Source organism: Tympanuchus pallidicinctus, unplaced genomic scaffold (genome assembly GCF_026119805.1).
Source record: "Tympanuchus pallidicinctus isolate F22 unplaced genomic scaffold, pur_lepc_1.0 scaffold1, whole genome shotgun sequence".
Lineage (NCBI taxonomy): Eukaryota > Metazoa > Chordata > Aves > Galliformes > Phasianidae > Tympanuchus > Tympanuchus pallidicinctus.
In genome coordinates, this window is record NW_026294618.1 from 100,636,159 (window position 1) to 100,659,644 (window position 23,486).

Here is a 23,486-nt window from a genome sequence, read left to right on the forward strand (position 1 = left end):
ATGCTCATTCCAACAGGAGTCGGCATCGTCTGGTGTCCTGGAAAATATGGCCACTTGAGCTGTCTGAGACTGTTCAATTCCAGTCAGCTTTTATTTCCAGTGTGATACTTTTAGGGAGGACATTAATGGGTAGTTGAGGCCTTTACATAATATGGATAAACTAAAACATTGAAGAGCCGGGGAACAGGAAAGATCTGGTTGGGGGATGCTACCAACCTGGTAATTATGTAGGCTGGTTGTGCTCTCAGCCAGAATATGCCAGGGTCCTCTTAAAGATTAGCTCCTTTACTGAGCTTCTGGCTGTATTCTTTGATAATGTGGGTATTTCTAAATGCAGATTACTTAAATTGTGTGTATGTAGTTTATGTGAAAGTAACTCTCACTGCTCGGTCCTGTTTTGCTTCTCTTTTTCTGAGAATAATACTCTTCAGTTGCAATTAAGCGAGATGACAAAACCATGATCAGGTTTAAAACAAAAAATCAAAAATAGATTGCAAGAAAACAAGTACAGATAGAAAAAGAATATAGATCAGCACAGAAAGATAGTGATCCTAGGTGAGGAGGAACATTCACCCCGAAGATCCCCTACCTTGGGATTGGCACCTCCCAAGGAAAGCACATAACCTTGCAGTGGTGCCACTGAGAGCTGTGTTGTTAGAGGAGAGCTGACACAGCAGAGCTCACATACACTGCAATGGAATTCTCTGTTCTTTGGTACCCTTGTGAGCATTGGCAGTGAGAGGGCTCCCAGGTGGGGCAGTTGGGATGAGCTGCAGGGAAATGGCTTTGGAAAGTAAGATGAGAAGCTGATGCTCTGCCAGAAACAGAGCGTATTTCTGTCGTTTTTAAATATGTGTATTGATTCAAATGCCACAGTGATACAAAGGGAATTTAATAAGGCTTTATTTTTAGAGCTGTCTCTAACGCTTCTCTGTACAGATTGGTGAAACTTATGGATGTTGCTATATTGCTTTTCCTTTTAAAACCTCTTAAGCCCTGCCAGGTATGCTCTAGGGCATTCAGATGGAGAAAGGTGAATGCCAATGTTAAACATAAAATTCATTATGTTTTCCTTTAAGATTTCATCTTATGACAGGCACTGGAATTGCACAGGATCCTTGAAAGCTCTTTTCAAATGGAGGAACAATGTAAGACTCCAAGAGTTTTCAGTCTAATTCACACTTTTCAGATGACTGAGGACTGGCAGCCGTGTTTGTTACAAAATAAACGTGATTCCATATAAAGCTTTTATGTACCATCTCCTAAATGGGGGTTAGACCAGGGACCTCCAAAACTGACCACAGACTTTACCTAAACGCTCTGTAGACGTTTTTTAAGCTTGCCTAATGGAAATGAGGTGTGTGTAAAGAAGAGTTACAAGACAGATGTAGTTCTTAACTGGTGATTTTGACTCTCTGTTTGTCTTCTCTTCTGCATAATATCAGGGCTGGAGACCCTCCCAGGGGTGTATACCAACGTTACCAAGGAAGTGTCAGTGGACTCAGGAGGTGTGGTAATTTATTTTGTGTGCTGTTGCACCTATTTATCTCAAGCCAGTCAAGCAGCAGCAGCAGAACGCCCTGTTGAAGGTTAACCATCCCACGCTTATTGTTGCAGGGCTTGAAAGAACCTTGAGTTCAACTCTGCTTTCAAAGATGCTTTGATTTGGCAAAACCAGAGAACAGTAGTGACATGCTTTATGTCAAAATAGTGTTTGGTTTAGGTACAGGAGCGTGTCCTCATTTCTGCACCAGGAATTAGAGCACTATGCTTTCTGTTCTCTTACCATGACTTTATTTCTGTCTTCTGAGAAGACAACAGTGATGGCAGTGCCTATAGCTAGGATTACCCAACCCTGTGTTCAGGAGCCTTCAGCTTTGACCAGCTTACAAGGTCAGCATCTCCTACGCCAGGCTGGAGTCAGAGGAATCCCTCCCCACAGTGGTTTGTTTCCAGGATCAATACTCAAGGTGAACAGCGTTTAGAGAATTTCTCCTTAAATATCTTTCCATATAGGAGGTACTTGTGCCACTGTGTTTCTGAAGGAAAGGAAAATATTAAGTTAAGTCTTCCAGCAAAGTCAGGGAGGCATCTTTCAACCCTTATGAAGAAGTTGCTGCAGACATATCAGGAGCCCCTCAAAACCTTGTTTGTGCATTCTTGGTGAACATTTTATGCAGAAGCTCAGCTCCTAGAGAACTTGACCCGAATTCAGCACGTTCCAGAGTGCCCCTGGATTAGCTTTCCCTCACTGATGGGTTGTCAAGGTGCTAGGGTTGATGTAGGGGTTCCCACATGCAGGGTGCAGGTAGAAGAGAGCCTCCTGCTGCCTCCTGTCTTGTTTCAGTCCAAAGAGCCCCTTGATGAGGCTTGGTGGAGCTGGCTTCAACTGAGTCTCTCACAGTCTTTTCCCAGGAAGATGCTCCTATTTTTGGACAGAAGCAGGCAAATCCCCCAACTGCATGCTTACACTGAAAGCTCGTTGGAGCCATGTTGAAAAGGTGTGGAGCACTGTTACAAATGCTGACATTTTTTGAAAGGTTAGGGAGTAGATATCCCAAACTGTGAGTACAACTGATGGACTGTGGGTTCTGCATCTTTTCTGGTTTACTGGTAGTATAGCTTGAAATCTTGACTAAGTGATATAAAGCACTGATTGCACCTATAATCTTTCAGACATAAACCACTGATCAAGGGGTCCATTCTGAACTTTGAGACTCAGCTGAAGGACTTTCCTGGCAGTTCTGTGTGACCCTGTTTCTCTATGTCATACAGCCAAAGTGACCTTGCCATCGTTAGACCTGAACTCTCACCAGGCAGGAGGCTGCAGCACTATGCATGTTCCATACATTTAGACATGTGACACTTGTCAGCGAAGGACAGCTGAAGGGGTTTCCATCCTTTTTATCTCCCTTGACGACCAATGACCTCAACATGTTTAAAAAGGCATTTTATGCAATCATTTTCTCAGCTGCATGAGAGTGTGTTGTAAAAGGCCAACAGGAACCAGGTAAGCGAGGAGCCATTGTAGATATGCCCGTATAAAAAGTTGCAGGTATAACATTTCAGGAAGTCATCTGGAAATGAGAATTAAATTTGCTTTTTGACAACAAAAACAGATATCGTTTTGTGCAAATTACATTAGCCCCAGCAGAGCAGGGACTTGTGTAACCTTTCCCTTCCCTCCCCCGCAAGGTGCTGTATGAATTGGCTCAGCATTCACATTACTTCAGTACATCAAGACTGTTGTGTTGTGATTTTAGAAAAGATGTTTGTGGTGCTTTCTGTAAAACAACAGAGGGTTTCAGCTCCTTTGAGTCAATAATGAATGAGCAGTGTCCTAGCAATATCTGGAACGCTGCGCTTGTGACTGAGTGCTCCCTCAGCGCTGAGACGAAATGTGAGATTGCTAATCACAAATGCAGGATAATTAACTGTGAGACACAGACAGCTTGGCTGTGTCAGACTGTATTTATACACGGTGGTGTTGTGCTGTTAGGTGGAAGTGTACATAAGTAGCCATTGGAAGAGTTTGTGTAGGGAGAGCATGTGGCAGGATGATGCTCTGGGAAAGGGATGCGGGCACTGCATGAGTTCAGGAAAGGAAGCAGGCACAAATCAAAGGGACTGAAAAAAAAAAGAGAGGAAGTTGGAAGGCTTACAGGTAAAATACGGGGTAGCATCACCAGTTTGAAAGTAGCATAGCCATATTGAAGATATACACCTTGCATAAAGGTGTTAAAGTTGTCTTTTAATAATTCTTTATGACGTGAAATATGAAAGATTTTCAGAGTAAGCTTCCTTCTAATTAGTTACACTAATATTTTTTTCCCCTAAGACCTGCTGATAAGAAATCTGTGCTTCCAAAAGGCATAAGCACCAGCAGGGTAAACCCTAAATAATCATCTTTCATTTGGGGTTCAACATGCTGAATGGAATATTTCAGTAGGTCGCTAACATATGAGCAATGACATCACATTTGCTGTGCGGTATCAGAGAGCTGGTCTTAGTGCCTGGGATTATTCCAATTGCTGCAATGCTTTCTATTTAATCCGTGGTATTACAGGCTTGATCTTACATTAAAAGAATTAAAAAGGAATCTGCAGGACGTTACTTTTTTTTTTTTTCCTGAGTTGATGTAATAATCATTAGCTGAAGAGATTCTTGGTTCATATAACACCAGAATGACACAAAGGAATTAGGTCGGTATGGTAATAATTTATTTTATGCAGGATCATGGAAAAGAATTACGCTTTGCCACAGAGTTTTTGAAGGCCATGGTTATAGTTGCAAAAATAGTTCTGAACTTGGTTAAAAATAGTGAACTTAGTATTGTCAGACATGCTTCTATAAAGTCCGTGCATTGCCATCCGTTCCGGTTTGTCTGGAGTTACCCACATTAATGATCTAAAAATAACTTCCAAGGTTTGCAGTAGGATCACCATTGGTGCAAAGTGATTGCAGCTTCAATGCAACTTCTGCTTTATCTTGCTGGCTTGGCTTGTGGCAGCACAGCTTTGGTTTGGTTGGCTTTTTTTCCACTCCCCCAGTTTTCCTGATCTGAGAATCTAAGCAGCAGGAGTCAGTCACTCTCATAAACATCTGACAATCAATATTTCCTCTTAGCATGAATCACCGAGTTCAATGTGCTACCACTTTGATTCTTTCAGAAGAAAAATAAGCTCAAACCCAATATTTCCCTTCTTTTTGGGTCATCTCTTCATACTTTCTAGAACATTGCCATGGTAACTCATGCATTATTTTTTATATTTTTGTAGCCTGAATTATAATGCAGGTCATTTCTGGTTCCCTCTTCTGCCACTTACGCTGAGGCACTCACATAGCAGGTGCTTGCATGGAAGAGACAATACAGCATCCAAAAGAGAAGTAAACCCACTATCTTCTAAGCATCCAGATTCTCAGTGCCAAGATGAGCTTGAACTTACATTGTGTGCACTGGGTGTCAAGGAGAGGCCTCTTTGTAGAAGAGTTTGGAAGCAAGTAATAGTAGTAAGGACAATATAAAGATGACTTTGTTGAGATTTGTTTACGAGGGACTGTTTGTTGCCATCTGACAGTGCAGTAGGAAATTCTCACACTCGTTAGTCTGAGGTTTCCATAGCAGAGCTACCAGGCATCATTGCAAAAATGACTTCAGAACATGTCTTTAAGAAAAAAGCTTCCTTGCACTGTTTTATAAAGCGTCTCATTTCCAATTCTGATTCCAGGTTGGACTGGGATTTTATTTCTTTTCTGTTGCCTTCTTGGATGTAGGATTGCTTGGAATTGCTTTGATGTTCACTGATTTTGTGCTGTGTTGTGTTTTGTTTTGTTTTTCCCCTGAGATTTGCACTTTTTTATCATGCAGGTCTTTAAATGGGTCCTTCCTAAACCTCAAGGTTGATATCTTACTATTTCTGCCTGTCAGAGGAAGAATTGCAATACACTGAATATCATTAAAACTGCCTGCCATGGGCGGGGAGCTGCCACAGCTGGGGCACATTGTGTGGTGCCTAAAAAGGACTCAGAGACCTGCAGTGCTTTGGAATTTCCTTACCTGTGGAGTTTGGGTGCTATTATTGCTGTCGGGTCAGTGCCACCCTTCTGCTTGTTCTTTAGGTTTCCTCACTGGCTGTTTCTGGGCATTTTCTTTTTGACTACAATTAGAACTTATTAATGATTAAGGAATGAAAAAAAGGCAATGCCAGGACAGCTCTCTCCCCACTCGCTTAGGGATCCCAGCTGGCTTGTAGCTTTGCAGCTCGATTTGCTTGTACAGTCAATTGCACAATATTCACCTGGTGTTAAGACACCACAGATTGAACCCCAGATCTCCTGCTTTGGTGGAAACAAACCTGTGATTAGAGTCACAGAATCACGGAATTACGGTTGGAAAAGTCCACTAAGATCACATCCAGTCCACCCCCACCACGTCCACTAACCCACGTCTCTCTGTGCCACATCTCCACGGTTCTGGAACACCTCCAGGGCTGGTGACTCCATCCCTCCCTGGGCAGCTGTGCCACTGCCTCACTCTGTGCTGCACTGTCTCTTCCTGCTGCAGGGAACACAACCTCCTGGGCACCGTGCCTGGCACCTCACCCCGCAGCCCCATCCCTGCAGGAGGACGCGTCCCCACTGGGTGGGCAGGGCAGGGCAGGGCTCGTGTTCTCTCTTCCTGACTCCCTGCAGAGCTGCAGGCTTCGGCCCTGTGCTCTGCAGGGTTTGGCTGATGGTGCCGGGGCCAGGCGCTGTGTGAGGGTCACCTTTGGCCCAGGCAGGGGTGACTGGGGCAGATGTTCAGGTGGAGAACTGCACGGAGTTGTCTCCCAATGTGTCACAGAGACCATTTCAGTGTTTTGGAGGTATCCTTTGCTGTTCTTCCTCTCCGAGCTAATATAAAATGCTTAGAAGTTTGACCATCGTGACTTCAGAGTCTTTATTTACCAATAATGTAGTTAATTACTTATGTAACGTGTGCGTGGTATTTTTCCTGGTTAACAGAGGAAGTAGAAGATTTGCTTGGCTGCAGAATATGCAGTGATCCGTAAGGAGAAATGCCACGTAGAAGTAAAGAACTTGTTATTCATTGTTTAGCCCTGAGGAACTAAGAGGTCTGCAAAAAGCAGCCAGATTGATTTCTATAGGAAATATGTCAGGAATTTCTTCGATTCAGTCTTCCATATATCTGATGAAGTGAGAAATGAATTACTTTTTATTTCAGTCACCTATTGCTGAATCACTGGGCTTTGGCTCCCCCCCCCAAAAGGCCACACTTCTAAACTCTTATGACATACTGGAGATCTGAAGACCATTAGTTGTATTGAAGACATGGCTTCCACAATTCTTTAAGTTAAGAAAACAACTTTCATAAATAAGGCACTTTAATCAGCACAGTATCAAAAATTGTTAATAAAGATAACATTACCTCCCTAGCAAGGGACATAACAGCACCACAACAAAACGTAACAGGACATTGGTGGGAAGGTTCAATCAGTACTGCCATCCCACCATCTGCCTCTGACACTGTGGGCCTGCAAAATAAAACAGGAGGCATTGCTTTCAGAGCACCACAGCTAGATCAGGTTGCCCAGGGCCAGGATCTGGGCATCTAAGCTAAATCCACTGTTACATAAAGCAGTAGAAGAGCTGAAGTTAATGGGAAACTTTTTAATGAGTGAGTCCAAATGATGCAATAGGGAACAGCTGTGTTGTTTTTTTTCTTGACTTTCAAATGTGTGAGAGTTGGTTTTCTCAAAATGAGCCTTTTTTTAAAGTGTAGTTACTGAGATACAGACAGTTGTGCTTCTGAGTATTTTTCTAGAGGACAGCAAGAATGCTGGTGTTTACAAGATGTTCTCTTATATAAATATTTTTGCTACTCTCTGTTGTTACTGAAACAAACAAACCAACCTGGCAGACCTGATTCATGCCTGGGGGAGGGTGTGTTTTGTGGATGTTGGTTTTGCAGCTCCTTTTTATAGCCTGGGCTCAGAAGGGAAACGGGAGGAGGGGTAGGATAGCGTGTGGGGAGAGAACCAAGAGGGCTGCAGGAAGTGGATGCCCACCCCACAGCTTCCTAAAAGGCTCAGCTGGACAGTGGCAGAGCAGTGGGGTTCTCTTTGTGCATCGACTTGGTCTTCCAGCCTGAGAGTGGATATGCACGTGCTGTTCCCATCTCACAGCAGTGCTCTGGCAGTCCCACTGACACACATATCCTCTCCTGCCTAAAGACCTTTTCTGTTTCCACAAAGGCTCAGCCAGTGCCAGCTTTCTGGCTTGCAGGCAGGTGCACCGTGCTTCAGAGCTTCACGGCACTGCTGCTTCATACTGGAGGTACAGAAATGGACTGCTGCAGGTTCCCATACGGTGAAAGGGCTCACGGTGCCACATTGCGTGTTTGGTGGCTTCAGGTCAGCAGTCAGCTTCGTGCTCAGTACTCTGGGGATGTTCCTGTTTGGTGGCTTCTGGGTTGGCTTCTAATGAATGACTTGTTCCATTTTGGTTTTGTTTAATTGCAAAGCATCCAAACGGGATGAAAATTTTTATAGCACTCGGGGATATCAGAAAGGATGCCTTGTTTCTTCATTAGGAACAGCAGAGATACCAAATCTGTCCTGCTGCTGGAAGACAGCGCAGGGGAGTGGTGTGGAGTTTTGAGATTCAGAGCTCCATCTTCTTTCTTTTTTATCTATCTTTAGAACTTTGTGGACTGTGTAAACTAACGGAGTGTTACATGAGACTAAACCCAGCTCTGAGCAGCCCGATTTACTGCCCCCTCCTTCACATTTCAGGTTAGTCTACATGAGAATGTGGTAATTACACAGCTATCATCCCATACTTACAGCCAACTTTTAGCTGCTTTATGGACAAAAGTGTGCTTTACTTTTACTTTACACTTAGACTTGCATAAGGTGGCATGCACAGTCTTAGTGTAACTCAAGAGTGTCCTTTTGCTCAATTTACTTCTCTTTTAACTGGCACAACCTGAAGTGGGGAAAAAAGCTGAATTATGCCTTAGGCTCCTGCAAAACCACTTCCACCAGAATTGGGAGCTTTGTTCTGCTCGCACTCACCTTGTGATTAAGCTGTAAAAGCAGCTGATGCAGATCTTAAGGGTTGCATGGGCAGACCTTGCCTTGGGGAAACTTGCTTGGGAATACAGGCTCACATGACCTGAGGTACGCAGTTGTGACCGGAAAGCCCGAGTTTTCAGCATGAGTCTGGCGGCAGATTCATCCTGCTGAGGATTGTGACCCAGGGCTGCGTGTGGTGCCGTCAGTCCTTCCTAAAAGGTCTGCCCTGTTCTGGTCATTTCAGTAAGAATGATTCACTCCAGCGTGGGAATGTGATGTGGTTTCAGTATGATGCTTCCGAGAGCCTCAGGCTGTAAATCACAGAGTCACAGAATGGCCAGGGTTGGAAGGGATCTCAAGGATGACCAATCTCCAACCCCCCTGCCACAGGCAGGGTCACCAACCTCTACATTTAATACCAGACCGGGCTGCCCAGGGCCCCATCCAACCTGGCCTTGAACACCTCCAGGGACAGAGCATAGGAAGGGTTTCATTTGCCTTTCTCCCACAATCTCCTAAGCTTGCAAACACATCTTCTTCTGGCAGATGTGACCTATGTTTTTAATAACTCTTAATCAGACAGGAATCTACAAGAAAGCCCACTGCCAAATAGAGGTAAGCTGTGAAATTCCTCACCAAACATTTGTTTATGTGTGCTGTCCAGCTGTAATTATGTTCTACAGAGGCATTCTGTGTATTTCCTACGTGGGCTGTAGCACTGAGGTATGTGACAGCAACCATTGTCAAAGACAAGAAAGTGTGAAAGCTGTTGCATCCACGTCCTGTCTGCATGGTTATTGATCCCAAATGTTGCTGTCCCAATCATTTAATGAAACGCTGGTGGACTGTACTGAGTAATATTGTAGGGGTGAATAGTTAAGAACAGCCTGAGCATAACTGCTTGCCCTGCTTGCCACAGGTCTGCCCTAACAGTCATTTGTGTATTCTACCTGACATGCATCAGTTACACGACATACTGAATTTTCATTGAACAAAGTGGCAGTAAAGTTCCTTTTAATCCCATGAAACCTTTCCTAATCAGAAGCACTCTCACACTAAATACATAATTCATCTCTGCACTTGGTCAGTCGGATTCCTTGGCAGTTAGCACATGAAATAATGCACGCTTCAAGAAGATGGATACATCCAGTATAGCTATGAGAAGGGTCTTCCCCGTGCCTGAATAGCAGCATCAGGGAGATGCAGTTGTATTTGAGGACACAGAAATTTACAGTGCACGATGCTTTCATTTTGCCAGGTTTGCTTTCTTAAAGAACTGGACTTGGGTGTAAATGTGTCGTTTTATCTCCTCCATTTCAAGCTTTCAGTCGCTCTTTGGATTTCTCCTTTGAACTGTGGTAGCTCCCCATGTGAGTGATGTCAGGCAGGAATCCTGGCACAGCCATTGCATGCACTTCATGTGTTCGATCAGTGACTTCTGCCACCTCATTTCCTTCCTGTTAGCATTCTTCTGGCAGGGCCTTTTGTCATTATTGTACACAGAACCCTCCCTTGGCTCCTCCATCAGAGTCTTGGCTTGCCTGTCGCCTGCTGGTTTTTACAAAAAACAGAACAACCCAATGCCCTTGTGAGGATGAGAGAAGGTAAAAGGTGGAACTATCCTGATGTCTGTGGAAAAAGAATGCTTATGTGAAATGTGAAATGTGAAATTTAGTGAGAAATTCAGTTGTAAAAATGGATGGTTTGCATCTGTATGACGACTTTACCCTTGCACATGAACTATTTGTTCTGTGAACGTAAATAACACTGAAGTGTTTTTGTCAGACGAAAAAACATATTTTGAAATAATGACAGAAAGTGAGTGTGCTCGAAACCCAATGGGAACTGCAGATGCTCTCCTGCAGTGTCTGTGCTATGTACAGAAATTCTGTGCACGTTCAGCTATTCCAGTTGCTAAAACTATTCCAATATCTCATAAGGAAACATCCCTTCATATTTGCTGCACTTTCAGTTCCAAATACTTGCAGTGTGTTCCTCTGCCACTGACAGTGCTTCACCCGGAGTGGCCTTTGCTATGCAGTCACATTCCCTGTGGCCTCAAACGTTTCCTCTGGGAGAATCACCACAGGAAGTTCTTGGTGACTGCAGGCATACCATGGATAATACCAAAGGCCTGGAGATCTCAGGAGGCCTTTTCGCATTTGTATTTACTAATGAGTACCATATGATTAGAAATTCTCTCTCTATGTATGCTTTATTTTCTGAGCTCCCTTGTAGCTCTTTTACTACACCCCAGCACCCATCCTGTCAGAGAATAACAAATCAGTGCCGCTGCTTAACTTGTGAATGTACACTGATGCTAGAGTGGAGCTCAGTTGACGTGTGCCCTCTTTGGCAGCAGCAGGCTGGCCTCCAGCATATACTGCTCTTGTTTGGTATGTTGGTTGCAAACTTGTGGGAGGTAGAAAACCTCCTCCTCTTGACCAGAAGTAAAGGAGATACAGGATATAAATCAGCAGGAAAGCAGAATGCGCTATGCCTCTTCTATTGTATCTCTGAAAAATTATCATCTTTCTCAACTCCTGCTTTTGCAATTTTGTTTTGTAGGAATCTGAATTTCTCTGCCTGGAGTTTGATGAGGCCAAGGTGAGCCAGATGCTGAAGAAACTCTCAGAAATAGAGGACAGCATGACTGCATTGACTCAGACCACCTGACTCACAGAAAATAAAGAGATTGCAACTCAAAAAAACAAATGACCTCAGTACTTATTCATAATGCCTGTTCCTGTATATAAAATAGGTAATGATTGTTAAGTATCAGTTATAACTGTACAACACATTCAGAACAAAGCATGGGTGAAGTTAAGCTGTAAAGCTCTCTCCAGCCCCTCCTCCAGGCCTGTTCTCCAAGGCAGCAGTGATGTTGCTTGCATAAAGCTTTGCATAATCATCCCTTCGAGTTTAGAGTAGCTTTTCTCTTTTTTTTTTTCCTACCTACCCATCAGTTTTTTACTGTTCCAGATGCTGTAAATGCTGCACCGAGTGAACAGCAAAGGTAAATTGGCCAGTTGTGGCAGGAGAGAAATGAGCAGAAGGAACAGACAGACTAGGGGGATTTGTGTTTATCCTTCCAAACCATGGGCTATGTAGGACAAATCTACCTACGCAAACTCTGCCTGCCTAGAGCTTGGAGCACAGGAGATGAAGTGCAGAGAGTTGAGGGAAAAGAGACACAGACACACTTTTTTCTAATCACAAGCCTCTGTGCTGCTGAGGATGAAGCAAATGGTTCCCAAGCACGTGAGTTGTCCCTGCCGGGCCGCTGATAAACACTCACCCCATGCCACAGAGAGCCAGGGGGCGGCCATGGCAGCATCTCTTGGGCAGCTCAAGGTGACACTGGTTTCCCAAAAGCCTGATGTAGTGACCTGCTGGCAAGCTTCCAAAGCCACTTCTAGCCTGCTTCCCTGAAGGCTGGCCGCCCCCGTTCGCCTTCCAGCTCCTGAGCCTTACGTGGCACAGCCCTGGCGTGGTGCTGCATGCTGTGTTTGAGAGACCAGTACTTTGTCAGTGCACGATTTAACTTGGCTGCTCTTTACCATGATGTTTGTCTTGACCTTGAAAACTCCCAGGCTAAACCCAGAGTTTGTAGTGTGGGTGTGCTCAGCTAGGAATCCTCAGAAGGAAAATGGCCTTGGCAAACGTGCAGATTATAAAGCTCTACTGATAAAATAGTTGTGTGAAGAAAACTTCCAAAGGCAGATAAGGTACATACAGAGCATCATGACTGAAACTGAGCTGTGGCTTTTTTGCCTGTTGTGGGAACCTGCCTCTCTCCCTCGCCATAACACAGAACTGCAGTGCAGCCAGGGGGGAATGAGCTGAGATGTTTTGTTTCACATGTTTCAGTTCACAGGGGTTGTCCACTTTGCCACAACAGGAGCATTAATTCCTGCCTTCCCTGTGCAGGATGACATGGAGGAGCTGCATGGAGCATGATGGTTCCTACTGGAGAACTGCCTGATAGTCCGTAGAGTAGTGATGGAGCACAACCCTGGTGTGCTGCTCTTGTTACTAACACGGAGGCATGCTCACACATTTGGTTGGAGGCTACGCTGTTTCTTCCTTTGCTTCATAAGCAAACTTCTCCTTAGCAAAAATCATATTGGCTGTCTGTACTAAGCTAGAGATGCCATAACTAAATGCTCCTCGCTGATTCCCCGTATGATTTTTTTGCTTGTAGAGTTGCCAGATTGTACTTGGAAGCACACACTCTTTTCAGAGCAAAGAAAGGGCACCTCTTCCCATCTCCCTGCTCAGGAGGTAAAGCATCACTCAAGCCGATTTGTATCGCTGCACTCGGAATTAACATTTGCTTTCCCATGCTTCTGCCCGACCCTTACAGCCACCTGCTTCTCCCCTCTTTCTGGAATGAGCACACAGCTCCAGCTCTTTACTTTCCCCATTTGGCTGCAGCTGATACTTGTCAGAGTGGAACAGGGGACTGCTGAGCCTGGTCCTCACACCAGTCCCTGGATAATCAGAGGAGTGAAACGCTGAGTGGTTGCTGATTCTTTTGGATTTCTACTTGCCTCTTCTCAATGTTCATTTAATTATTTTTCCGCATTTTAGCACATGCAAAAAAAAAAAAGAAAAAAAGTCAAGGTCAGGGAAGGATCGTGATCTTAAGTAACTTGCACTGTGTCAAACATACTTATTGTTTTATTTCAACATGGTCAGAGGATAGGAAAATGTGCTATAAATGGAAATTAAAGAGAAACAAACTGGGAACAGATGTCAGGAAGTATTATTTCATACAGAGAATAATAAATACGTGAAATGGCTAACCAGGCAAGGCAAGGCAAGGAGGCTGAGGCAAAAAGAGATGGGGCCATTGAGGAAATGATTGGACACTTTCCTAGTAGCGGTAAGATGTTTAAATTGAATCCTTCTCATTTTCTTCTTGGTGGATCTTAGTAAACTACCAGGCTAGAAAAAAAAAAGCTTAATATTTTTGGGACCACACTGCTCAACCCTTGGTAAGGACACAGAGTCACTGGACAGCAAAATCGTTTCTGCTTCACAAGCTTTGACATGGGCAGGCAGAGGATGCTGTGCTTTCTCAGACTGAGCAAGGAGAACAGATTTCCCCCTTGAGCAGGATTGTGCCTGCTTTCGTCTGAGAGTGGTGGAGGAGAAGAGGCTTCAGATGCAGCTCTGCTATGCTTCCTTGAGTGAAGGACCACTTGGCTCTTTGTTGGTATGCATGGGCTATTAGCCTGCTATCAGTGATCCTACTAAATATACTGAATGTACTGAATACAAAGCCACATGCAAGGCTGTCTTGTACCTGGGTCGTGGCAACCTCTGCTATCAGTACAAGCTGGGGATGTAAGGATGGAGCACAGCCCTGCTGAAAAGAACCTGGAGTGCTGGTGGATGGCAAGCAATGTGCCCTCACAGCCCAGGAAGCCAACCAGATCCTGGGCTGCATCCAAAGCAGTGTGGGCAGCAAGATGAGGGGGGTGATCCTGCCCTTCTGCTCTGTGCTGTGAGACCTCAGCTGCAGAGCTGCGTCCAGATGGGGAGTCCTCAGCACAGGAGAGACACTGACCTGTTGGAGTGCATCCAGAAGAGGGACACGAAAATGTGTCCCCTACAAGAACAGGCTGAAAGAGCTGGGGCTGTGCAGCCTGGAGAAGAGAGAGAAGGCTCCAGGGAGACCTGAGAGCGGCCTTTCAGTATCTAAAGGGGGACTGTAGGAAGGAAAGGTACAGCCTCTTCACCAGGGCCTGTGTGACAGGACAAGGGGAAATGGTTTCCAACTAAAAAGAGAAGACTTGGATTGGACACAAAGAAGTTGTTTTTATGATAAGGATGGTGTGGCAGGTTGCCCAGAGAGGTGATGCCCCATCCCTGAAGACACCTGAGGTCAGGCTGGATGGGGCTCTGAGCACCTCATGGAGCTATGGGTGTCCCTGTTTATTGCAGGAGGGTTGGTCTACATGGCCTTTAAAGTCCCTTCCAATTCAAATAATTCTGTGTTTCTGTTATCTTTGCAGTGGTGGCAGTGAAAGCTGGCCACCAGCCCCGTTTCCTGCCCTGTGGCTGCCACTCCTGCCCTCCACAACATGCTCAGTGGTTGGGGATAGAGGTCTCCAGCCATACAAAGCCCTGGATGAATTTATCCAGGAAACCTTCCACCTCACTGTGGATGAAATCGGCATTGCCACTGCCCACAGCAGTCAGTCAGGCCTGTTTCTGCCGGTGCTTTCCTACTGACGCAGGTGATGACTCCCAGAAATCATGGTGGATTCACCCCACAGCAAACAAGAGCAGGATGGGGCTGTGGCTGTAGCTCTGGCACCATGTATGACGACCTCAGATGTGCACCTCCAGAGATGCATCTCATCCCAACATCTGCTGCTTTCTGTGGCCTGTAATTAGTGAATGGCAGCCGTGTGTTGTCACAACCTTCACCTTGTTCTTCCTTTGATGTCACCTTTTGCATTGCTAATATGCCTTGCAGTTGATTCAGTCAAGCAATTCTTGTTTTCTGGGAATTCCTCCAAGTTGCCACTTGTTTATGATCTGGTGCTCCCCACATTATCTCCCAGTGCCATCACCTTCAGTCACACATTGCACAATGTGCAAGGCTTACATTTGCTATCTGGCTGCAAAAAGGTTTCTCTGGATGCAATTGTCTTTTTTTTTTAATTTGAGTCCATGTATTCCCAGAATTGCTTAATTTATAGAACATTTTTCTGGGCGTTTTGAGAGATCTGAGAGATTTTCATTTCTGTACACCGGTCCTTTATATACTTTGTTACCTATCAATAAAATCAATCACCATCTTTCTGAGTATGCTTCTTCGTTTATGTATTGACTGAACATCTGTGGATGTGTAAGTCTCTGAGAAGCTTCACCTGATGACTCAGCTTGCTCCACATTGGTGGAGGAAATGTTTTCTTCCCCTCCTGGGGAATTTGAATGGTTCATTTATTCCAAATATTCATTTATTCCAAATATTTACAGAAAGGTGCTCAGTCAGTGCTGGGTACAGACAGTGCCTTTTTAAGACAGCCTGGCCAGGGAGGCACAGAGTCCTTTGCAGCAGCCACTGATGACTGTTTGTGGCACTTTTCATGTGGTTTGTATCTGGAAAATAGATGACAACTCACTGCTGTGGAACCAGGTCTGTCAAAATCCCAGGGCTCAGGGTGCTGTTCAGCAAACGCGGAGACCAGGCTGCCAGCTACAAGCTTTGCCTCCCCAAGAAATTGAGGGGTTGAGGGAGCCCTCAACACCCTGCACCACAACTGTCCTGGCTGTAACTTCCTCCTAGTGTAGGCATTCTTGGGAAAGAAAACAAATTGAGAAATGAGAACTGAGGAACCAAGCTGCAAAAGAAAACCTCCTGTTAAGAGGTAAGTCTGGAGATTTGTGGGTGCTGGAAGGCGGTCTAAAAAACTGGGGGAAAGCCATCTTGTGCCCTTGTCCTCAGCAGAGTCCTGGGGGAAGTTTTCCCTATGATCAAAACCCCAAACGCCTTGTCCTTCCTCCTTGATTTTAGTGGTAACAAAGATCTTGAAATGCGAGAAATTGCAGGAAAACAGGTTTAAAAGGATGTCAGGAGAGCCTGCCTGGAGCATCCTGCAGGTAGCTGTTAACTTTACTGAAGCAAGCAAAGCATGCCTGGGGCTGCCTCCATGGGGAGACCACCATAATGCTGAGCTGCTCCACAGCCAGAGGACATTGCCCAACAGGGAGCTACAAGGTGTTTATCCAAAGACATTTCCATGTCTCTTACCTCCTTGGAGTGCAAGTAACTTGGAATTTGTGTTTTAATTCACTTAGCAGCCAGCCATGCTGAAACTCCAGCACTCAGCTGCTAGCTTTCATCAGGAGATAGTTCTGGAGAATATGCAAACCCAGATAATTGAATAAATGGCATTTTTGGATGCTGGTGAGCATCTTGGACCTTTCAGGAGAAAAGTCTTGCAAATGTGGTTAGGGAGAAAAGTAGCAGTCACAGCACAAATCCCAAAGCCACAGCTCTAAGCAGAGCCCCAGAGGAAACAGTCCTCATTCAAGTTTGATTATATGTCATTTTTCTGCCATATTTTCTGTGCCTTCCAGCCAGCTGGCAGCCCTGGCCAAACACAGCATTACCAGGAAATTGTACAGTGCATTTTTGCAATAAGTGGCACACTTCCTGTCCTGCAACAGAGCGCACAATAAGCGAGTTTCCTATGATGAAAATCAATGGCAGCCATGAGAAGACAAATCAGAAACGCAGGGGCAGGGCTCAGGCAACCTGTCTTCCAGGCCTGAAAGTACCAGCCACGGCCATTGCGCAGTGGTGGCGTGGCACATGGCAAGCGACCTTCCCTCCAGCATGGCACTGCCAGGCTGCCCCTCTGGCACTTCTCGTGGGGTTCCCAGCAAAGTCATACAACACTCATACCACAAACGCTCCTGCTAAACCTCTGGCCCACGTGCAAGCTGATGGATGTTGCCTGATATTTTTACCTGACTAAGCTGGGTTGGGGTGCTTGCTGGAGGATGTTTGGTCCCATGCTGGGTTGTTGGCCACTTCATGGATCTTCCAGCTATGCATAAGGGTCTTCACTGAGTCTTTGTAGCATCTCTCTGGCAGCAGCAGCAGAAATTAAGCCATGATAAAAGCCATGATAAAAGGAGACAGCAGGCTTGTGCAGAGAGAGGAGTGCATTTGACTACAGCTACCTCAGAGCTCTGCCTGCACCTCCAGACACAACAGCCATCCCACCACCCTGCACCAAGTATCTGGTGAGCCCTGGCCTCCTCCCAGCATCTTCTAAAGTACAGTTCTACAGTACTGCAGAACCTCAGGGCAAATCTACATTTCTTTTAAAGCTGAGGAGCACGGTGCATAAAGCTAATTACCCCCCCACTGCAATATCCTGCGAGGCAATGACGTGCACAAGTGCTAAGTTAAAAACCACCATCCACAAGCAGTGGCTGGGAACCATAAATACCATTCGAGTAGTCCTTAGGCACATTAGGAGATGAGCAACCAAAGCAACTGGAATATATAAAGCTACGTAATTAATTTTTCTCTGCGGAGAGAAACATTCCCATGCTCCAGCCTTGGACAGTCAAGCTCCTTTTTACAAATAATGTTATGTAAGTTTATATGTTTCAATTAGTGCTTGTTCTGGCTTCTCGCAGCCCGAGGAGTTTTTCACCCCGGTTCATCATTTAGGCTGTGGATAGATCATTTTGCCTCAATGCATCTATAAGGCTATTTAAATTAAGATGCCTGTAAGCAGCATAACAGTAATGAAACGCTCTCTGGAAAGCATTGGCACATCCCCAGTGAGAGGAAGCAAGAAATGAGCTTTCCTGTTGGCTGCGGCCGACAACATGTCTGCACGCTCCTCTGCAGGGCCAGAGCTGCATTTCTCTGCCCGTGGACACGACGACACCGCCAGCGATGTGCTGCAATGGCTGTTTGTGGCAGGGCAGGAACATCTCCGAGTTGTCCTACAGCCCGGTTACTACAGCGTGCTGCAATGTGAGCCGGCAGGAATGCTTAAACCCTCTGGCTTAATCCCCAGCCATTGCAAATTACTACAGCCCCATTAACTTCAGAAGACTGTTTACATGGGAAAGGTTAAATACATACGGGATCGAGCACAAAACCTGCAGTGATTTCATACATGAGACAGTGTACTAATTTACTAATTTATGTGGCCAGATCTCGTCTGTGCTGTGCGCTGGCTCCTAAATTTTTATTTATTTATACACATCCACGTCAGAGGGATTTCTCCACAGAGCTGCAAGAAGAAAACACTGTATTTACTTTGATGACATTGCGGATCTCAGTCCCTACGTACATCTTCCATTTATCTTCCCTATGTCTTCATTTTTCATTAACCTGTGTGAGCTGTGAGGCTGGATATTAATATGAGATGTGTGGATTATTTCGTTTCCCCTCGCCCTGTTTTTTGTTTTTATTATTGCTGAGGTTCATCAGTGAGTTCTACGATAGCAAGATGAGAGCTTTCCGACAGTTCTGGTGTGTGTGCACACTGTCTCAGAAGAAAGGCCACGGTTTTTGTGTTCTCCTCCAAACTGCCCTCACCAAAGGAGTGGACATCTCTGCTCACTGTGCACCCTCACCTTGACTCACTCTGAGCTCTGGGAGCCCCATGAAGGATGCTGGCTACAGCATCCTGCACCCCAGCAGTACTTGTGTGCCTCTGCTTGCTGCTGTGAGCCTGAGGCACGGGCACTGACTGCGCAGGCAACAGCAATGCGACAAGGCAAGTAGCCTGTGGCCTCCAGCAAAGGCTTTATGAGCACAAACCCAGGGAAACCAGTTACAGGGAATCCACAGGGTCTGGTGATGGGTGCAGGGCAGGAATTTCCCAGCCAGAGCTACAGGACTGAAACCATGACTTGCAACTGCTGCTTTGCCAGGGTTCCAGGGAGTTGGCATAGTGAGGCTGCCCTGGACTTCCTTTGGGATCAAGCATGATGAGTGCCTCTGAGGGAGCTTCAGAACAGCCCAGTTTCTCTCCATCTCGCTGGGGATGTTCCAGTCCCAGCCTGGTGGTGAAACGCCTGCTGTGCCCTGCATGGCTGTGGGCTGGGTGAAATGTCACTCCTGTCATGGCTGCAAGTTCTTTGCCAAACCTTTGGGAGTGTCTTTAGAAACTTCCTGCACATGGTGTTGGCTTGGTCTCCTCTGCTTACTGGCAGGCTCTCACACTGCCCAGGCAACAGCCAGCTTGGATGTCAGCACCTGTCCCACAAAATGAATGGCTTTAACTGGAGTTAGGTTACCCAAGTTGGCTCTGAGAGTCCAAGGGAAGTCATGCAGCAGAGCATCATCAAGGAGGGGCATGAAGTCAAGATGTTTCAAAATCTGTTATATATGAGGACTGGCAGCATTCCTGCAGCTGGGAGTTTACTGGTGCTTCAAACTATATCTGCAAAAAAATAAAAACAAAATGGAAGAGGTTCAGCTGAATCTGCTCCAGTACATGTGTTCCTGAGTTTTCTCACCAGTGAAGAGACTATGCTGCTTGGCAGATTTCAGGTTTGCAGCTCTTCATCTTGCACAAAATGCTGTGGGATGCCTCTGAGGCAAGGCAAGGAGAGGGATAAAATGTTCACAATTCCAGGACAGGGAAAAAAAAAAACCAAAACAACGTTTTGTACATATTTTTGTTGTTTGCAAGATAATTATTGCTCAGTTTCTACTGATACAGAAGATGAACTTCAAGTAGATTCTTCCTTGTCCCATTGAGTACACTGCTGTAGGAGGAGCCTCACTGGGAGGAAGACATGGTTAGTTCCTGTACTCTTTACCTGCAAAAGGCAGCTATGTCCTTCTAGAGCATTTACTTGAATCCAAGTAGCTCAGGGATTAACTATTCTATGGAAATGTGAATCAGTGCAAGTATGACATAGCTCTGCCCACAGCTTGCAAGTGGCAGAAGGCAACATAGCAGGGATAAGTTTCGTTCCACTACTGCTCTTCTGCTCTGGTTTGCCTGTGAGAGCAAGCTGCAGTGCTAACTAGTGGTGCTGCAGGAGATGTGGATGGATGTGAGAATCTTTTGAATATGAGAGGCTGAGTGTAAACGCTCAGGATCTTGAGTTCATAGAATCATTAAGACTGGAAAAGATGTCTTTCTTGTAGTGAGGGGCCAAACAGTGAACACAGTACTCGAGGTGTGACCTCACCACAGCTGAGTACAGTGGAATGATCACCTCCTTGCTGCTGCCGGCTGCACTCCTGCTGACACAAGCCAGGATGCCACTGGCCTTCTTGGGCACACTGCTGGCTCACGTTCAACCAGCTGTCAGCTAACACCCCCAGGTCCTTTTCCTTCATGCAGCTTTTCTGCCAATCTGCCCCCAGCCTGTAGTGATGCCTGGGGTCATTGTGACCAAAGTGACCTGGCACTTGGTCTTGTTGAACTTCATCCCGGTGATTTCAGCCCATTGATGCAACTGTAGGGCCTTCCTACCCCTTGGCAGTTCAATGCTTTCTCCCAGCTTGGTGTCACCTGCAGACTTAGTGAGGGAGAACTCAATCCTCTCGTTCCAGATCACCAATGAAGATATTAAACAGGGCAGGCCCCAGTACTGGCGAACACCACTCGTGACTGGCCTCCAGCTGGATTTTACTTCATTCACCACCACTCTCTGGGCCCAGCCATCCAGCCATTTTTTTATCCAGTGAAGAGGAACACCTATCCGAGCCATGGGCTGCCAGCTTCAGCAGGAGAGTACTGTGGGAGACACAGTCAAAGGCTTTACTTGTGTTCATGCTGCTGATAAATCCTGCTGGTAAACCTTGCCTGCCATGGGAGAGGTGTTTTCCTTGGCTGACTTCCAGGCTATAACCTTCTGAGTGGGAAAATCAGGCTTGTTCCGGGAAGAGCCGAGATACTCCAACATCAGCTGTCATTTTTATGGTTTATATTTTGGCCATGAGCCAGCAGCATGCCCCTGTGGCCAAGAAGGCCAGTGGTGTCAATGGGGTGCCTTAGAATAAGTGTGGCCAGCAGGTTGAGAGAGGTGATCCTCCCCCACTATTCTGCCCTGGTGAGGCCACGGCTGGAGTAATCTGCCCACTTTGGGCTTCTCAGATCAAAAAACACAGGGATCTTCTACAGAGAGTCCAGCGGAGGGACACAGAAATGATGAGGAACCTGGAGCATCTCCTGCACAAGGAAAGGCTGGTAGACCTGGGACTGTTCAGCCTGGAGAAGTAAAGACTGAGTGGGGATCTTATCACTGTTTATAAATGTCTACTTTGTGGGAGCCAAATGGATCAGGACAGGCTCTTTTTAGTGGTGTGCACTGACAGAACAAGGGGAACGGGCAAAAGCTACAACACAGGAAGTTCCTTACAAGCATGCAGGACTTCTTTCCTGTGAGGGTGACAGCACTGCAACAGGCTGCCTGGAGAGGTTGTGGAGTTTCCTTCACTGGAGACATTCAAGACCCAGCTGGATGCTTTCCTGTAAAACCTACTGCAAGGAACCTGCTTTAGAAGGGGATTAGACTTGATGATCTCCAGAGGTCCCTTCCTACCTCTACAGTTCTATGATTCTGTCATGGACTTACAGAGGCTCCATGTGGGAGCAATCAGTGTTTCTGATGAAAGTTGTTCTGCTCCTTTTTGGGGAGCTTTTGCCAGAGAGGAGGTGCTGACCACGCTCACAAGTGTAGCTGCGGGCAGGAACCTTGAGAGAGCAGCTTGCAGGTCCTGGCTCCACATCGCAGCGGCAGCACTTTCTTGCTGCTTGGCTGCATCAGACATCTCTGCTTCTTACTTTGCTGCAGTGAAACAAGAAGAGCAAGATAACCTTGATGATTTTATAACCTAGGACGTGTTCCTACTTCTCTTTTGCTTCTGGCAATGTACCAATTATTAATTAAAAAGCAAATGCTACAGAAAAGGCCAAATTACATAGCTCAGCTGTAAAAGCAGTAGCCCCCCAAAATAACTTTTTATTACAGTGCACCCAATTGCTATGACAGCAACGAATAAACAGCCTGGAAAAAATAGACTTGATTTAAAACTCAGTCAGAAGTGAAGAGTTGAATTCTTTGAAAATGTTCTTTCCTGGCTTTTGTGAATATCACAGTTGCTGTGGAAAAGCTCAGGCACTAAGGATTAGTGTCACCCACTGACGCAGCTCCAGTGCCCTGGATGTACTGCTTCATCATTACCATCCCGTGAGAACTGCCTGATGCTCTGCAGTTTGCTGCCAAGTGCCCTACACTGCATTGAATAATTCACATGGTGATGGTGAGGGAAGGTGATGTTTTTGATACGTAGGCAAAAAAAATTATGCCTGATTCTGACTAAATGTAAGTGTGTACCTGCGACTGACAATGGCTGCAATCAAAAGCATTTGCTCTCTTTCTCGGAGAAAAGAAAAAAAAAAGCAGCAATTTACTATTCTAATTGTAAGAAGAAAACTCAGCTATACAGACCTAAAACACGATAATCCTGCAGAACAATTTTAATATCTAATTTTTCAGAGCTTTGTTAGGTTTTACCCAACCACACTCAACTATCCAGAAGACAACTTAACTGGGACTGAGTTCAAATGCTGTACTTTGCATCCTGCTTTGTGCAAACGAGTGCTGAAGGTGGTCATGGGACTGCACTCCCCAGCAGTCATGCTGGCAGGCATAATTAGTATCTACTCCATCATCAGTGCTTTAAAAAGTGTATTTTATAAGGCTAGTCATCACTCTGCCACTCCACTACTGATCTCAACAGCTGTATATAAAATCCTCTTCCCCAGCAGGCCCTGCCAGGCTGCATATGTGCATTCAGAAGAACAATACCAGTGATGACAGCAAGCCTGGGAACAGCATGTCTAGGAGCTGTTAGGAACTGGTTCCCGTTAATTAGTGGATAAGGTTGTATCAGGTCATGACACTGGATGGTGTGGGATCAGGTGGATTTATGACTTCTCTCGACTTTCTCCTGTGTTGTGTGGCTGTAAGCAACAGGGCATGCTGCAAAGGGGGAAAGAGATACAGGTAAAATCAAATAAATATAAATCTGAAAGTGACCAAGACATTTTAAACAATACCAGGTGCTGGCATGGGCCTAGCATGGTGCTGCACTAGCTAGTGCAGGCAGCTCGGAAGGAAGGGGCTAGTTTAAATTAAGCAGACTGCCTTTGGCATGGGCTGAATGTGGGCTTCCCTCCCCCTCACTTTGCCATGGGGTTGGTTAGCTCATGTTAGCCACAGTGCTCACCTCACCCCTAAACAAGGGCCGTGTCCTGTCCCCAGCAAGAGCATGTGGGGTAAGGGGATGAAGCCTGAAGGGAGGGCATAGCAGAGGGAAACGCTGCTCAGTGGGATTGTTTTGTTTTGCTAATGAGATTGTATTACACCTGATGACTGACAGAGGAGATT

At 45.8% G+C, this 23,486-nt stretch overlaps 1 protein-coding gene across 2 annotated transcripts in view; it reads left to right on the forward strand.

Moving 5' to 3' along the window:
• Nucleotides 1–11,291, forward strand: part of COMMD1 (copper metabolism domain containing 1) — a 67,880-nt gene extending 56,589 nt beyond the window's left edge. The window contains exons 3-4 of one of the 2 annotated variants that reach the window (XR_008205187.1): nt 8,202–8,294; nt 11,145–11,291. Coding sequence is in view for 1 of the 2 variants with exons in the window: in XM_052677326.1 (XP_052533286.1) it covers nt 11,145–11,252 (108 nt within the window). In the remaining variant the exon portion in view is untranslated. The remainder of the gene's footprint in view (nt 1–8,201; nt 8,295–11,144) is intronic. The other variant, XM_052677326.1, reaches the window with a different exon arrangement.
• Nucleotides 11,292–23,486: the final 12,195 nt, after the last annotated feature.